An 18361-nucleotide genomic window follows, 5' to 3' on the forward strand; every position below is an offset into this window, starting at 1 on the left:
ATTTATTTTATTTTATTTTATTTTGAGAAAGATTAGCCCTGAGCTAACATCTGCTGCCAATCCTCCTCTTTTTGCTGAGGAAGACTGGCTCTGAGCTAACATCCGTGCCCATCTTCCTCTACTTTATATGTGGGACGCCTTCTACAGCATGGTTTGACAAGCAGTGGCCATGTCTGCACCTGGGATCCGAACTGGCAAACCCCAGCCACCGAAGCAGAACGTGTGAACTTAACCGCTGTGCCACCGGGCTGGCCCCTGCCTGTTAACATTTTAACACACTTACTTTATCATTTATTCATATTCTCTCTCTCTCTCCCCACATATAGATCTGTAATTTTTTTTAATGAAATGTCTGTGAGTTGCAAACATTTATGCCCCTTTGTGTCTAAATACTCTGATGTGTATTTCCTAGAAATAGGGACATTCTCTTACATAACTATAGTAAAATTATCAAAATCAAGAAATTAACATTGGTGTAATACTATTTTCCAATCTACAGATCATATTCGAGTTTGCCAGTTCGTCCTCCTCTGATAGCCTTTAAGCGGTCCGGGGTCCCGTGGTGCATTTAGTTGTCGTGTGTCTTTAGGCTCCTTTAATCTAGAACAGTTTCTCACGACCTTGACATTTTTTAAGAGTTCTGGCCAGTTATTTGGTAGAATGCCCCTCAATTTGGATTTGTCTGGGGTTTTCTCTTGGTTAGGTGAGGTCGTGTATTTTGGACAGGGCTATCACGGAAGTGGCCTTGTGTCCTCCTTACGTCACATCAGGAGCGTCCTCTGTTGGTTGATTTCATTACTGGCGGTGTTAACTTTGGTCGCTTGATTAAGGTGTTGTTTGTCAGATTTCTCCACTTTAAAGTTACTGTTTTTCCCTTTTTAATTAATATCTTGTAGGTAGAGACTTGAGACTCTATAAATAACCAGTTTTTCATCATACTTTTTGTCGACTCGTTATACTGTCGTTCACGATTCTTGCCTGGAAAAATTATTAGTGATAATTTGCCCAATGGTGATTTTCTGTTTCCATCCTTTCTTTCCACTTATTAGTTGGAAGCCCACTCTAAGGAGGAGCTTTCCCTTATCCCTTGTTTGTTTAACTGAAGAGTTATTTCAGTCAGAATGGGTTATAATCCATCACTAGTATTTATTTTGTTGCTTAAATTATCAAAACTAAAAAGCTAACACCAATGCATTGCTATTAACTAAGCTCTAGAGTTTGGATTTCCCCAGTTTTTCCACTAACAGCCTTTTTCTCTCCTAGGATCCAGACCAGGATCCCACGTTGAGTTTAGTCCCGTGTCTCCTCTGATCTGTGCTGGTTTTGTATTCTTGTTTTTCCTGACCTTGACACTTTTGAACAGTACTAGTCTGACAGCTTGTAGAATGCTCCTCGATTTGGGTTTGTCTGATGATTTCTCATGATTAGACTGGGGTAACGGGTTTTGGGAAGAGTACCCAGAGGTGAATCGTGAAGTGTCCTTCTCATCGCTTGAGAGTCCCTGATGACAACATGGCCTGGTGATGTTAGCCTTCATCACTTGGTTTAGGTGGTGTCGGCCAGCTGTCCCTCACTGTGTAATGATTCTTTTTCCCTTTTCTTACTCTGTTCTTTGGAAGCAGGTCATTTAGTGCAGACCGTACCCAAGGGAAGGGGCGTTAACCTCCGTCTCCTGGATCGGGTGGTATTTATGTAACTCATTTAGAATTCTTTTGTAAGGAGGACTTGTCCCTTCTCTCTGTTTATTTCTTTATCCAATTATTTCTTTATATCAGTGTGGACTCATGTATATTTATTTTGTGCTTTGAGTTATAGTCCAGACTATGCTATTTATTTTGTTGCTCAAATTGTTGCAGCCTTGGCCATTGGGAGCTTTTTCCGGTTGGCTCCTGTGTCCCTTTGACTTGTCCCCGTGCTTTTGTTTCTGTGCACTTCCTGACTTTCTGGCACTATAAGGTGCTCGAGGTTCATCTTATATTTTCCCTGTGCCAGCCCTAGAATCAGCCATTTTTCTATGGAGCCCTGGTTCTGTTTATTAAAGACTGGTATTTATTTATTTATTCATTTTTTTCTTCTCCCCAAAGCCCCTCAGTACACAGTTGTATATTCTAGCTGTAGGGCCCTCTGGTTGTGCTGTGTGGACGCCGCGTCAGCATGGCCCGATGAGCAGTGCTAAGTCTGCGCCCAGGATCCGAACTGACGAAACCCTGGGCCACCAAAGCAGAGCACGCAGACTTAACCACTCGGCCAGGCCATGGGGCTGGCCCCTAAAGACGGGTATTTAGAAACCAAGTTCTGGGTGTTGGGTGTGCTCATTGCTGCTGGGTGTCACTGCTTCTAGGTGGTCTCAGCAGACAGAGCTAGGAAGTATACGTCTGTACATGACTCCATGTATACACATACTACTGTAATTGCTTCTGTGTCTATTTGTATGCAGATTAAGCTAACCCTGCGTTCATACTGATGGCTCCAGTTCTCATTCAGGACTGCACGTTCATCCCAACCTTCCCTTTGCTTATTTGCAGCTTCTCTCCCTGGGGGAAGCCTGGCTCCCAGGAGCTGCAGTGTGTATACTCATTTGCGCAGCCCTGGCATGCGTGTAAAGTAGTTCCAGAACTGCTAAGCAGTACCCCTGTTAGAATCGAATTTACCGAGTAGAGAACTCTTCATTGAAGGAAGTAATTCCACATCCCATGAGAAGCGTCCTTTAAGCTGCAGTGTAGGGACTTGGGCACTGTTCTCTCTGAGTGAATCCTGCTGTAGGACAGAAGTTACCTTTAAAAATGCTGTAATCACACCTGAGCCATAATGGAAGCATAAGAGGCTGTGTTTCTGCAGGCTGAATTTAAGTTGTAGCCAGCAAGACTTAAATGGGCCTGCCGTGGCACTTAGCATTCATTTTATTAATCACTTTGTTTAGTAGTATTCCTTTAAGAACTATCTGGGTGCCTTTTGTGTTCCAGACACTGATTAAATGCTGAGGAGATAAGAACAAGATAGACGTGGCTGTTGCCTCATGGAATTTAAGTTTCACTGGATGGAAAGTTTGAGTTAACCTGAAGCCAAGCCCCTATTTTGTTTCCTTCTCTAGACTTGTGATTCTTCATGTATCTTTCTTAATCTCCTTGGTTCAATAAAAAGGCTTTTTCACATGTTTTCATTTGTTTATTCATTCCTGCATTAATTAAAGTAGGTTGTGCTATGTGCCAGGAACTGTGCTGGACACTGGGAATGCAAGTAGTCATGTTCCTGAAATGGAAATAAGTCAGTATTGGAGGCGGGGAGCGTGGTGGGTGATGGATGGGATTGGGAAAGTAAGCAGAGACCAGATTTTGAGGGGACGGGGCTTGCAGGACATATTAAGGGACAGGGGAAAGCACTGAGGATTTTGAAGCAGGAGAGGAACATAAAAAGAGGGTCCGGGCTTGAGGGGGAAGAATGGGTGAGCTCCTGGCTTGAGCAGCTGCAGGGGGACCAGTGTAGGTGACACGGATGATGGTTCAGACAGGGTGAGCGAGGCTGATAGTGAGCACGGAGAGAAGGAGTGCCAGTGAGATTTCGTGATTACATGTGCAAGGAGTCAAGGTGTTTGTAATCCTGACATTTGAACCCAGAGCACACTGGACAACTAATCTTGTTGCTCCATAACCTAGACGAGAGCGTTTTCATCTTACCCTCTCTTCTGCTGTTGGATTTTGGGCTCTTTCGTAATTTAAGGCTTAAGAATGTAACTGGAGTTACTTCACTTGGAAGGATATTTAATACTAGATGACTTGAGAGCCTCGTGGTTGGTCCCTCCTCTCAACCTTGGCTATGTGTCAGTTGGAAAGGCCGTAAGATTTATTATAAACATTGCAAAAGGCTTAGTAACTATGTTATGTCATTGAATTCGGGTGGAGGATAGATCAATTTCAGATCGCTTTTCAGGCCTCTGAAACAAATTTTCCTCTACACCCTGACAACAGAACAAAACAAAATGGCCCCCATCCCTTGAGAAGTCTTTTGATCTGTAAGACAGCCCGGGCTGTCGCAGTGCTGAGAAACAAACTTAGCTGATTTGTGAATCAGTTTTATTTCTTGTTCTTCCCGAATAAGCTAATAAGCTGCAGCATTTGCATGCTTATCCTTGAGCTACTTTGACTCATTGAAATAATTCCTGTTCCATTTGTATTAATTATTCCTCATTAGAAAATTCTTTTGTAATCATTTTATGTAGAAATACTGATTTTCCTTTTCAAGAAAGTATTTATTAGGGAGGGAGAAATGGAGAGTTGGTGTTCAGTGGGTATAGTTTCAGTCATACAAGATGAAAAGTTCTAGAGATCTATTCAACAATAGCATGTAATTAACAGTATTGTCCTGTATACTTCAAATTTTAACAGGCTGTACCTCATGCTGTATGTTGTTTTACCACAATTTAAAAAAAAATGTTGAGTAGAAAGCAAGTTTATACTTCAGCTTTTATTTATTTTTAATATTTATTTTAAAAAAGGAGTTAGGGTTTAAAAACTTTAGAATGAGTTTTAAAGTAAGTAATGTTCTCTGCCAATTCTTCCATTTAGTATTTTTGTTATATTGTATCTTTTTAAAAGTTGTTTCTTAAATAAGTCAGTATTTCAGTACTAAAAATCTGTGGCTGCTATTCAGAGGTCATTATTCACAAAGCCTTTAGATTTTTAAAAGTGGTTGTTCAAAAAATGAAAATACTATAGAGACTAAACAAAACATTCTCTCCTTGGATTTATGTTTGCAACTTCTTCCCTAGACGATAGGTTCTGTAACAACTGCTTTATGGGTTAATAAATTGATGTGGCTGCCTTAACAGAGGCTAAATAATAGTGGCCTAACCAAGATATAGAAGCTTGTTCCTCTTTGCAGAGAAGTCGGCGTTGGCAGGCAGTTTGGGGACCTGGGGGTGCAGGACAGCTCAGCCCCGTGGGGTCGTCCGGGTGTCCAGGTGCATTCTTTCCAGTCGTTCTCCCGTCCCTTAGGATGTTTCCTTTTGCGCATGGGTGCAGACGGCATGGGGAAGTGGAGGGCGGACAGCTGCCTGTTAATGTGGGAGTCACACTTTTTCCGGAAAGGGTCAGATAGTGAGTCTTTTAGGCTTTGCAGGTCACATAAGGTATCTGTCGCATATTCCTTTTTTCCCTTTTTTTTTTAACAACCCTTTAAAAACTGTTAAATTTGTAAGATAGATAACTATTCTTGTCTCACAAGCCTTATAAAAAGTCCTTGGGCGGGGGCTGGCCTGGTGGCACATAGTGGTTAAGTGTGTGTGCTCCACTTTGGTGGCCCGGGGTTTGCAGGTTCAGATCCCGGGTATGGACCTACACACTGCTCATCAAGCCATGGTGTGGTGGCATTCTACATACACAATAGAGGAAGATTGCCACAGTGGTTAGCTCAGGGACAATCTTCTTCAAGCAAAAAGAGGAAAATTGGCAACGGATATTAGCTCAGGGCCAATCTTTCTCACCAAAAAAACAAAACAAAACAAAACAAAAGACCCCAAACCAAACAAAGGCCTTGGATAGAATTTGTTACACAGGTCATTAGTTTGTCAACCTCTGTTTTAATGACATGATGCAGAAATTGCACACTTCCTCATCTCTAAAATAAGGTTAATAATAGTATCTATTTCAAAAGGTTATGAGGATTAAAATGAGATGCTAGGTTCAGATAGTGCCTGGCACAAAGTGATTGCTTAGAAAATGTTAACTGTTTTTATTGTTATAATAATTGATATCTAACTTCATCTGTGAAACAGAATTAGCACATTTTTCTTTTACCTCCTGATTTTTGACATGATTTATAGCATTTATATCTACAATTGCTACAGTAATTTAGTGTTAGTGCTGCATTTAAATCATTGTCTTGGTCCTTTTATCATGGTTTCTATTTCTCTGAATTCTTTATTTTGATTTTGATTTGTCTCTGTTGGCTAGATTTCATTATCTAGTGGTTTAAAAAACAGATATTGTATTCTAAGTTTCTGCATGCTTGAAAACGTCTGAACATTGCTTTTGTGTCTAAAGGATAACTTAGCAGGGTATAAGATTCTTGGGTCGTCTTTTTTCCCCACAGGATTTTTCAGAATTACATGGCTGTGTTGAAGTCTGAAGTCAGTTCAGTTATCTCCTCTTATATGTGACTGATGTTTTCTGCCTGGAGATCTTTTTTTATTGTTAATGTCTGGGAGATTGATTGTGAGTTTTTTTCCTATGTTATGTGCCCTTTTAAAACGCAGATTCCAATTTTTTTTCGTTTTAAATTTCAGGGATATTTTCTTGTACTAGGTCTTAGAATATTTTTTCCGTTCTATTTGTTCCTGTCTTCAGGAATTCTGCTATGTTTATCAAATCTCCTATTTGCTTTCTCCATTTGTGTATTTTATTAATGGATTTTTGTAGTATGTTTTCCTCTAACCTGTCTGCAATTTCCCTTTCTGTGTTTTCAGTTATTTTATTTTTGCTGTCTTTAATTGATTTGAATTTCTAATATTGCTCTTTCTTCTATTTCTTTCCTGGGCTTTGCCAGCTTGTTTTTCATCTTCTCTCTTGTCTCGTAATATCTTACTTGAGCTCTTTCTTGAGAAAACTCATGTCTAGGATATTCATGTGGACTATTTGTCCTTATCTCCTCCTCTTTCTTTGTTTAGTTTCTTTTGTGATGTGTTTTCCGTCTGCCTTTTGCTTGTTGCGCTCTCTCTCCTTTTGGTACCTTCCCGTGTCCCCGTCTTCATAGAGGCCTGTGCTGGCCCTTCCATTATTGAATGGGTCGATAGTGAGGGGAGGCGAGGTGGCTGAGGAGGTCCACAGCTTTGATTTGGGTTTGTCGTCTCAGATGCCTTATCACCTGTGCCCCAGGAGCACATTCCTGTTTTGGTGTTCAAGGGGTCCTTGTGACTCCTGGCAGACCCTGTGTGGTCAGAGCGTTGATAATGCTCCCTGCTACTCCTGCCTCACCTCCAGTCTGCCACGGCTGAGAGGGGGCCAGTGGACGGCAGAAAGGGTCCTGCAGAAGGTGGGCCTCTCCGCTGGGCTGAACTGCCCTCTCCAGGCTTTCCCCCTTCTCCTGGGTCTGCTGTGGCTCACCCATGCTGCCAGGCCTTTCTCTTCTGTGACAGGGACGTTCAGGGGTTACTTTTTCCCACTGCAGTCTGAGTGGATATGTGTCAGTCTTAGCTTCCTTCTTATTTTGGTCCAGCTCTCACAGTAGATGGGAGTGGTAGCGTTCCCTTGTTTTATGTATAATAAGATTTTCCACTTTTTTTTATTATGTTAAATAATAATGATCATTGCAGTCATTTATTAGGAGCATTTATCATTTGTGTCCAGTTACCAGGCAGCCCATCAACATACACATATCACTGAGTATGTGTCGGGCTCATCTTGTTAGAAATGATATTGGATAAGACAGTAAATGTTCCACAGGTAAGACGGCTCATCTTGGTTGTGCACTGGCCAGTGCGTGGGCCTGGCCTGAGGAGCCCTGAGGCCGGCTCCTCTAGGGCTCCCCGAGGCGCATCAGGAGGGTGATGCTCAGAGACCAGAGACTGATGCTTGGGCTTGCAGGATTTTTCTAATTTGAATTTGAATCCTAAGCCATCTTAGTCTGAATAGTCTTGATCTCTCACATTTTTTTTTTTAAATAAAAAAAGTTTAATTTTGGGTGTACATTATTGTTTATCAGTTCCTGAATACACTTCATCGTGCTCACCCCCAGTAGTCTAATTTTTATCCCTCACCAGACATATGTGCCTCTTTGTCCCTTTTGCGTAGACCCCAAGCCCCAAGATTTTCCACTTTTTATTAGCTGTTGTTTTTGGTGAGCTTTGAATAAGGAAAGGAAAAAAAAACCTTCATTGGTGGATTTAAATTTCTTTTATGCTTTACATTGTATTTTTTAAAAATTTAAAAGATACAGTACCACACCTGTAATTGACTGTTTCATTTTGTCACATTTCTTTCAAGTCTTTTTTCTCTTAGAAAAGTAATCAAATGTAACAGGTCCAGCTGTGGTTCCCTTTGATCCTCACCCCCAGGTGCCCCCCTCCTTCTCCACCCTTGGAACCCCAAGACAATCGCTAGCCTTGCAGTCTCTTTATAGTTTAAAATACAAATGCAGATATCTATACACAATATGTAACATTATGATATGTTTAGAATGTTAAGCCAGATGGTATCATACTGTTTTATTGTTCTGCAATTTGTGTTTTTCCACTTAAAATTGTTTATGAAATCTGTTTTCACACACACACACACACACACACACTTTTTATCATTTCTCTTCTCTGTGGCATTATTTCATGATATGAATATGTCACATGCATGTGTTCTCTTGGTGGACATTATTAAGAAGAGCATGTCACTGGACATCCTTATATGGCTCTTTTAGGCTTATGTGCATGCATTTCTCAAGAAGTAAATGTTCAAGGTGGTAGGGTGTATGCTTTTTCATTATTACTAGATACTAAGTAGTTAGTTCTGCCAGTCCTGACTAATTGTGCACCAAAGTGATGGCACCGCTTTCTGAGCAGCAGTGAGAGAAATTTCCCCACGTCTGCATCAGTACTTGATATGGATACCCTTTCTAATATGTGCTGTTTCTTGAATAATCCTATAATGAAGCCGACATTGTATAATGTTGATAACCTGATGGATTAGATTTTCAGAATTAGTTGTGAATTTAGGAGTAAAAAGCGATGAATCATGTAACTAGGAGTCCTACCAACTGGAGTTCACTCTGCGTCTGAGATGTGATTGTATTCTACTGGTTTTCTTTGCCACTTTTTTTTCAGAGTATCCTTAGAGCCAAACATAAAGTTTTAAAGGTGCTGGGGTCTTTTCTGGGGTGCGGGTGGCGGCAGGGAAGATATGATCAAGTGTGTTATTCTTTCTGAGAAGACTGCTGCCATCTTTTGTACCCGTGTGCCGTTTTTACTTGGAGTGAGTTTATTTCTGGACCTCCTTTCCCAGCTGTTCACCTGAAAATCATTAAATGTGTTGCAAGTGAACTATGAGATGATTAGATGCTAATGTGACAAAGAAAGTGTGAATTCTCTCTTAGCTCAGAAGTGGGTTCGCTTGGTTTAATCCGGTGGTCTTGAAGGCATGCCTCTCTGTGCTGTCGAAGTGTGTGGTTCAGAAGCACCTTTCATCCGTGTGGGGTATTTACGTTGAGGAGCTGAATTCGCTAACATTTGGTCAACATGTCATTATTCAGGTCCAGTCCGTCTGTCTCTTTGTTTCTTTTTTTTTTTTCATGAAATGCTTTTTTTTGCTGCTTTAGTCCTTTAAAAAGTCACAGCTCCTCATATATGCAATCTTCACCTTTCAGAAAAGCAAGCGGAAAGGGCATGAATATACAAATATTAAGTATTCCCTAACGGACCAGACAAGTGGAGATCAGAGTCCCCTCCCGCCTTGTACCCCAACACCGTCCTGTGCAGAGTAAGTAGTAATGAACGAAATTCCTTTTACCTGAATATAGTCCTATAGAAAAGCTTAAAAAACAACAAGTTTTTGCAGTGCACACCTTTCATTGATGTACATTATTGTTGCCCAACCGGTTAGTAAGTGTCTCAGTGGCTCTCTAAACTCAATTTTAATTTACCTAAACTGAAGGCTGAGTGCTCCACCAGCTGGGATTATGTGGGATTATAAGTATGTCAAATGGTGGTTCTCTAAGAAGAATCGAATTGTTCTTTTGATGGGATGGGAGTTGTTGCAGAGGTAGGTAACACCCCTTTGATGTGTTAAGACTCTGTTGGGTCTGGCCCGGTGGCATAGTGGTTAAGTTTGTATGCTCGGCTTTGCTGGCCTGTGGTTCGCAGGTTTGGATCCTGGGCACAGACCTACACACCACTCATTGAGCTGTGCTGTGGCGGCTTCCCACATACAAAATAGAGGAAGATTGGCAGGAATATTAGCCCAGTGGCAATCTTTCTCAAGCAAAAAGAGAAAGATGGGCAACAAGTGTTATTAGTTCAGGGCCAATCTTCCTCAGCAAAAAAAAAGACTCTTGCTAAGTAAAAGTAAATACATTGACCGTTAGTGTGTCAACATAATCATGATGTGCTGATTTTCCACAGTCAACAAAAAGCTACTTTGGGTGTTTAAAGCAGGAGTCAGGAAACTATAACCCCCAGGCCACATCCTGGAATGGCCTGTTTTTATACAGCTCATAAATAGTTTTCAAAGGGTTATTAAAAAACCCACAAAGAATGATAGATACAACAGAAGCTGTGTATAGCCTGCAGAGACTAAATTATTTACCCTCTGGTCCTTTACAGGAAAACTTTGCCAACTTCTTGTTTAAACTAAAATGTGATAGGAAAACATTTGATAAATTGATCACCTGAATGGCAGTTCTATTTTTCTATATATTCTAAACTCAGTCTATAGTATAACATTTACTTTTTATTTTCCCCTAAGAGTCTTATCTTTGTTTGCTTCTGATGATTTTTAAACCCCTGCTCACCGTTGTCCTGCCTATAAACGTTTTAGGTGGTATATTTGTCTTCTGTTTACATTTGCTTTCTATTGAACATGGAAATGAAATTATGTAGTGAAGTGTTCCCCCACCAAGTTGCCTCTTCCTTCTGCCTGCTTTTTTCCTCTCCCAGCGAACTGATGGGGAAAGTTGCTGTTTTAAATTGCTATCTGCAGTGATTTGCAGTGGAACCGGCACATCAGGGCTCTGAGTCCTTGCCAGAAAGCTTTCCCCACATGTTGGCACAGCAGGATCGGCTCTGACGACTCCCTTATTCCCAGTGGCCTGCCTGTGACTGACAGGTTCTCGGCCTCTCCGTTCCTGTTGTCCCCTTTGTAGAGTGCAGACCCAGGACTCCCCGGATCCCGAGCTCCTTCTCTTTGCTTCAGCTGGCCCTCTCAGGCTGGCGCCCACAGCTGCTGGACTCCTTGTCCTCTTGGACTGCTCTCATCTCCACTCCCTGCTCAGTAGAACGGCGCCTGGGGCTCCAACGCATGGGCCCTCCACCCTGGGGCCCAGAACCCCCTACATGTTCTCTGTTCCCCTTCATGTGGCCTCATCGGGCTAAACGCCCCATCGTCCCTGCCTGGCTGCTCCTCCACTCACCCTTCTTGGAGCTCGTGCCCATTCGCATCTCTCTGCTTGAAATGGATACTGTTCCTTTCTACACGCACGTGTCCCACCTCCTTCCAGGTCTAACTCAAATGCCTCATCGTACAGGCCTCCCTTGCTCTGCCTGCCTGGAAAACAACCCTCTTCCCTTCAAACCCAGAGAGCACAGGAACTCGAGGCTCTCATTTCACTTTTTTTTTTTTTTTTAAAGATTGGCACCTGAGCTAACATCTGTTCCCAATCTTTTTCTTTTTCTTCTTCTCCCCAAAGCCCCCCAGTACACAGTTGTGTATTCTAGTTGTAGGTCCTTCTGGTTGTGCTATGTGGGACGCTGCCTCAGCATGGCCTGATGAGCGGTGCCATGTCCGCGCCCAAGATCTGAACTGGGGAAACCCTGGGCCACTGAAGTGGAGCGCGAACTTAATCACTTGGCCATGGGGCCAGCCCTCTCATTGCACTTTTAACTTCACAATTCTATTGCTGTACGTTTATGTCTTATATCCCTTTCTAGAATGCCAGCTCCTGGAGACAGGAACTGTGTCTGCACCATATCTGGTCCCCAAAGGATGTAGTATGTACCTCGTAAATATCACAGAAGCTTAAACAGCAGGGTCTGCATTTTTGCTAATGCCTTCTTTTTTCTTTTCTTTTCAGAATGAGAGAAGATAATGCTAGAGTCTATGAAAATGTGGGGCTGATGCAGCAGCAAAAAAGTTTCAGATGAGAAGAACCAGCAAGACTTGAGCACAGAAATAGGTATCTAAGGGGAAGTGCTGTAGCAGTTCATTGTCTGCATGTCTGTGTCACTTGTGGCATTTTTGAGCAAATAATTTGTGAGAGTTTTAGCGAAGTGTACCGTAATTGGGTTTTACAGACCAGCCTCCCTTTTGCTGTCTTTGTATTTCTTTTTCCAAGCTGGATTTATTGTGGAGTTCATTAAGCATTACAGCTACGTGCAGAATTAGTTCTGTGAGGGCCAAGGTTAGCACTCACTGTAGAGACGTGGTTGGTGTTGGTGATGGAGAGCAGATTTCTCTGTTCTTGCAAGTTTTGTTGGAGTTGGTTAACCAGGCTGTGCGGGGAGAAGATCTCTAGGGGTCTTGGAAGCATGGGGACCCAGCACTGGATGGCTGGAGTCAGGATGCCCGAGTTCTCACCCCGGCTGGCCTCTGACTGGCTGTGTGACACAGGGCGCTGGACCCCCCCGCCCCCCCCAAGCCTCCACCTGGCTCAACTCTACATCCCTTCCAGCTCTCTTGTTGGCGGTTCATCTCCCTTGTACGTCTCCTCCCCATCACCCACCTTTTTAGAGGTGACCCAAGTGTGTGATGTGTGTTTAAAAGATGTCAGAAACTCACAGTTTCAACGTTTCGTGTTGAAATTCCCATTTCAATGGGTAGTATATTTAAAAGCTTTAAATCTACTTTAAAATGGGTAAATGCCTTGCCAAACTTTTAGATGTATGCTTCTAAAGAATTCTAACTTATTTCTCCCCCAGATGTGGACTTTCACCCTCTCCCTAAAAAGATCAAGAACAGATGCAAGAAAGTTTATGTGAAGAATGAATCTGAACTTGGAAGGCTTGCGTTGTGGTCAGACTACCTTTTGATAAACAAAATTTGAAACCATTTAAAGACCACTGTGTTCTAACTCAGTGATACCTGATTGCCAGTTGTTCATTTCCTCAGATAAGAAGAAATCATCTCTACAATGTAGACAATGTTAGATTTTATAGAAGTTTATTTTAAAGTGAGGAAGCAGTTAAATTGTGCTCTATATTTTGCAGATGGTGGTGATACAAATTCCAGTTATTGGCATTTTTTTTTCTTTCTATAACCTTAACAGATTTACTTTTTTTTTTCCTCTTTGTGGAGGATGATAGGGCACTTGTAAGAAGAAAAATGATTGAGGGGAAATTCAGTGACAACATCCTGTAGAAGTGAGGACGGTTTCATTTATCATCGTCTATCCAGTAGTGGGTAATGCATTTTGATGGCCTCTTTTTTTGGCTAAATAATAATTAAGCCAGTGCCCCAGACCGTCAGAAGTTGACTGTCTACCTGTGCTTTGCGGTTGAAAAACCATGGGAAAAAAGTCATGGGAACTTAGGATAAAAGGTGTGTTTTCTTCTTAGCAGATGACCAATTCCTGTTCCGCCTGTTGACTGAGAAGGTTGTGGTGGGAAAACGTTTGCCATGTTTTCTTTTCATTTGAGTAATTGTCTCGTATTTAGGAAAAAAACGCATCCATGGATAACCAGTGTTTTGGTTATCAGTTGTTGTGGACAAACCACACCAAAACTTAGTGGCTTAGAACAACAACTTTTTCCCTCACTGTTCTTCAATCTGGCCTGGGCTCGGCTGAGCTGTTCCTCTGCTCATCCTGCTGGTATCATTCATGTGGGCAGCAGGTTGGCTGAAGCTGTGGGATAACTGGGCCTGTCTGTCTGCATGCAGTCCCCAGGTGTCTCCTTCTCTGTGTTATCTTTCCACGTGGCCTCGCCAGCAGGGTAGCTGGACCGCTTACATGGCAGCTCAGAGCTCCCAAGGGTGTAAAGCAGTAGTGCCCAGGCCTTTTTAAGAGTTAAACGCAGAACTCTCACAGCATTGCTCCTCCTGGCCTCTCTTGATTAAAGCGAGTCACAGACCCAGGCCTGATTCAGGAAGAGGGCACTACATGAGGGTGTGAGGTAGACATGTGGTTCATCGGGGCCCCCAGCATAACAGACTGTCAGAACCAGTGCCATGCAAAACAGCTGCAGTTAGCAAAAGTAGAAGCTGCTAGTGACCTTGGAAGCTGCTTGTGATAGCTCTGTAAGCTGAAAGTCAGACCGAGAAACAGGGCCTTCAGGAAGCTTCCTGCACCAGTTCTGCGTGCTCTGAGTGTATTTTCTGAACCATCACGTGGGATACCTGGTCTCATGAAGCCAGCTGTGTTTAGGGGGCAGAGCATCCGGAAGCAGGACCACCCCATCACCACAGCACCCGCAGAGGGAGGTGGGTGCGGTGCCTTCTTCATGCCCCTGCTGTCAGTCTGGCCTCACCCACAGTCAGTCAGGCGGCAGGGGAAGGCACAGTGCTCATGAGGCCGCTCGTCAGAGGGAGTTAACAGGAGCTCATTTCGGTTTTAACCAAGCAGTAAGATTTGCTAGCGTCGTGCCTGAAGTGCCTTTTCCACGGACGTCCCTCTCTGGCCTGAGTGTGAGTCGTCGTTCAGCGAGAGCGTCTGGCCCGAGGGCTCATTGCCTGACTTCGTGAAGATGGGAGAACGCTGCGGCAGCTTTGTGCTTAAGTCCTGGTCTCCTGACTTGGCTTCTTCTTGCTTCTGCTCCTGAACGGAAGGCCTGCATCAGCCCTGGGGGAAGTTTCTCCCTGAGGTCCTTACCTCCCTTGAACCCCCGAGGTGACTTCACAGGCAACTGCAGCGATCCCCCACCCCCCGTGTCCATTGAACTTAGTTGCTTCAGAACACGGGGGCGGCCTGCAGGCAGTCGCCTCCCAAGAGGAATGTAAGTGACCACTGTCTTCTTGTCACGCCTGTAAAGAAGGAGGCCCCAGTTCAGTATTTGCGACAAGGACGTGGAATCCTGCTTTTTATTTTATTGCATCGTCACATTGAATGGTCCTCCGTTTTGCCTTGATTTCATGGTAATGTCTTGACCCTGGCCTTCGGGGGCGGGGTCTTTCACCAGCACACTCGGGTCTGATTGTGTAGAGGTGTCTGCTGCATTGGCGGCTCCGCCTGCAGCTTAGGAGCAGTGGTTTTGCCCTTGGAGCGGGAACACCTGCTCTTGGCCAGCTTTGTTCCAGGACAATGATTTCATTTAGGTTTCCCTCCACGAAGTCAGCAGGCTGTCGTGTTAGGTTGGCTGATGCAAGACAGGATCGCAGTAGTCCCTAGGTTGCTGAGGTTTGTGGTGTGTTTGGTAAAAGGTGATCGCAGGTTCTCAGATGAGATGAGTCAACACGGGATGGAGTCAGGCAGTGGGGCTGTGAAGATGCGGGGAGCTCGAGGTGCGAGTTTAAGAAAGCAGTGGAAATGGAAGTTCCCAAGAGCTGGTTTCTGAGGAAGTCGGGGGCCCAGGGCCGGAGCAGTCGGTGATGGTTGGATCAGGTTACCTGGAAGATGGGGTGTGTAGAGGCACGTCTGCAGTCTGCTTCTGGTTGCTGGTAGACATTAAATTTGCACAATATCCCATAGCTGGCTGAGTATTTTAAAATTATAGGCATAGGATTTTATATTTGGGATGAAGAAATTATCTGGCACATGGTATTGGGGTTTTTTAAAAAAGCCAAATTTCAGAGTCTTAATAGCTTTTTTAAAAAAAAAAAAACAAAAAGACACCTCCTCTTCAGTGTGTGGCCCTCCTGCAAGTCATGGTAATCTCCCCCACTGAAATCAGTGACTTTTCACACGTGGCTAAATGAGGGTGAGAAGATGTGTTTACGACTTTCTTGGTGTCTGTGCATTCTTCACGGAGCCCGGTTGCTTTGGAAGAGCCAAGAAGATCGTCAAGATTATCTTTAGGGGTTATCTTCCTGGGGTTTTTAAGAACTAATATAATGTCCTGGGTTATCTCTAGTTCGGGGGAATGTGGAAAGGTCTGCAGCTGTGAAGTGTTTGTAGCTCATTAATCCGTAAGGGAAACTTGGGCTGTAGACAGAAGTACGAGCCCAGCCCGCTTTTTGTTTTCTGTGTGTCGTCGGGGGAATAAAGTTTTATGTAACAAGCACATTGCCTCCCTGGTTTCAAGATGCCTTTATTAGGATCTGTACTAGCCCTGAATTTTATTGAAATCTTTTTCCCTCTTCCTATTGAAAAATAAGTTCCAAAATATAGTTTATTGTATCTTCTTCCATCATTAAAAAGTGTGTTCTTTTTCACTATGGGCAGTTCACACAAGGCAAAAATAGTAAACAGTTGGTTTTCATGTGTTGTATAACTTTGCTGTATATCAAACTAATTTTTACAAGTTTTCATCCTAAACCTCAAATCATGTAATTAATAATTTGCCTGTTTATTTATGACCTAATTGTGATTCTTTTATTAATAAAAGCTAATGGAAAAGGATCCTTTATTAAGCTGACGACTAGACCTACATTTAATTTTCCTGCAGTATATGAAGTATTGTACCAGAGTATTAAAAGATATGTAATATTTTATTGATAAATCTATCCTTTAAAAGGAATACGTTTTAGGATGTCATCATTTTGATGTGAATCATGTAAATGTTGATAATATACACTGTTTATTATACATTTAGTGTTTCAAGAGATTCACTTAATTGCCTTTTTGCCCACGTATATTATGTAGTCTATTTGCAATTGTTTTAAAAAAATGACATTAAAAGGATAGTTTATGTAGAGAAACATTAGTGGATGTTAATTGTCTCCCCACCTGTATTTATGGGTGTTAGTTCAACTGCTTTGCTAGTTGCAAAGCCATATTATCAGAGTAAAAGTGTATTTGTAAACTGTATGGGAACTAAAAATTAGGAATAAAACCATTTTCTTATATTACGGTATTGGTCGTTTGCTTCATCAGAAATGTCCAGGAAACACTGGGAGCATATGTCACTCAACCTCTTACACTGGAAAATACTGACATTTAGCAGCTCTCATCTAAAAGGTTACGTGGGATCCAGGAGAAATGAGTCAGTTCCTCAGGCATTTATTGAGTGCCTATTCTGAATTGCTTTGAAAGACAGAAAGGGAATCCTGTTTGGAAGAACTTAGGAGTACGTAACGAATAAAAAGTGTATCTTGTAAAATCTACAGGAAATGGTTAGGAAATGGAGAGCTGAATGTAAGTAGTATTGGGTGGGGATATGAAGTAAAGATATGATAAAGAAGGCTTGTGGGAGAAGTAAATTATGTGCTGTGGGGCGTCAGCTCCTCCCTTTGGAGAGCTTTAGGCCACATACAGACAAGGCCATTTGCTTCTGACCACACTGCATTAACCTTGGCAGAAATAACCAAACAGGGAGTTATTCTCTGCTGTAAATGTAAGGAATGATTTGTATTACTTATTTACCCAGTAAAGTGCTGTTGTCCTCCTCTCAGGCTCAACCGAGTTACTTAATGCCTGTGATCAGATTCAGCTGGTCTAGTTGGTCATCCCACTCGCGCATCCATTCAGAAACAATTGCGCACCTCTGAAATGCCAGGCACAGCGCCTGTGCCGGACACTGGGGCTAAGCAGTGACTGAAACAGACATGGTGGCATCGTCACGGGAGTGACGTTCTAACGGGGGGCTAGGCCTTGTACAAGTCGGAAGGCAGTTAATTACGCTCAGGATGAGCACTACTGGAGAGGCAGCATGCCGAGAGGAGACTGCCACTTCCAAACGGGCTGGGAGCTGGGAAGAGGGGCTGAGGGTGTCTGCCGGGGGGGGGGAGCAGAACTTCCTGCGGCTGGAGGACTCCACGGGGCCTTCATGTCACGGTGCGGTGGGGGGACCCTGTGTGGTTTCGGAAGGGGTGCTGTGTGCACAGTTGGCCTGAAGATGCCTCCTTCCCCGTAATCCTCCCGGAGACCCTGGGTTGTGTGTGTGAGGACAGTGGTGACATGCTGTCTTTGACATGCCATGAAAGAACCTCCTGGTTCTGTATTTCCCACTCGTTAGAAAAACAGGAAAGCACATAGATTAAAGACAAAGCAAGAATCCCCATAACAAATTGATTGTGGACAGAGAGCTAAGGGTTTGTTCAGTTTGGTCATCTTGTAAATGAGAAGCCTTGGAGGAAAGCGCCTACTCCTTACTGGATCACAGAGCATGTGTGCTGCGCATCCCCCGTCCGCTTGGGCTCTGAGGAGCAGTAGAAAAGGAACTGTGACCTCAAGTGAGTGGGTTTATTGCATGTGCTGTTTCTCCCCTCTGGGATCTAGCTAAGCTTCCAAACACTGAATTTGCAGAATGATAATGAGCCAGAAATAGAGATTGGCAATAGCAATAGCAACTGATAAATATGCCCTTTGAGGTCAGATGATTTAAATCCCCAAAACCATCATGATATAAAATATAGCCACGAACATATGTGTTAGAAGAAAGCAATACCATATGGCAAACCTGTGGGCAGTTTCTGGACAGAGGAATTGCGTCTGCTGCTTGGACTTGAAATCATGTCCACCTGGTGAGGCTGTCCTTATCCTGGACTGGAAAGCACTGGTTGGGGTTCGAATTCTCTTCCCTTCAGCAAAGACTAAATCCCCCCTAGGGTCCAGGCCCTGGGGAATGGATGAATAAGACAGG

The 18361-nt window shown here is 43.2% G+C and overlaps 1 protein-coding gene across 2 annotated transcripts in view; it reads left to right on the forward strand.

The window, feature by feature from the left end:
- PTPN11 (protein tyrosine phosphatase non-receptor type 11) overlaps nt 1-16625 on the forward strand; it is an 85220-nt gene extending 68595 nt beyond the window's left edge. For both annotated transcript variants that reach the window (XM_014858639.3, XM_014858640.3), the window contains exons 14-16: nt 9343-9455; nt 11764-11865; nt 12608-16625. In XM_014858639.3, the coding sequence (XP_014714125.1) occupies nt 9343-9455; nt 11764-11833 (183 nt within the window). In that variant the 3' untranslated portion in view covers nt 11834-11865; nt 12608-16625. The remainder of the gene's footprint in view (nt 1-9342; nt 9456-11763; nt 11866-12607) is intronic.
- Nucleotides 16626-18361: the final 1736 nt, after the last annotated feature.

The sequence above is a fragment of the Equus asinus genome, chromosome 8, assembly GCF_041296235.1.
Source record: "Equus asinus isolate D_3611 breed Donkey chromosome 8, EquAss-T2T_v2, whole genome shotgun sequence".
Lineage (NCBI taxonomy): Eukaryota > Metazoa > Chordata > Mammalia > Perissodactyla > Equidae > Equus > Equus asinus.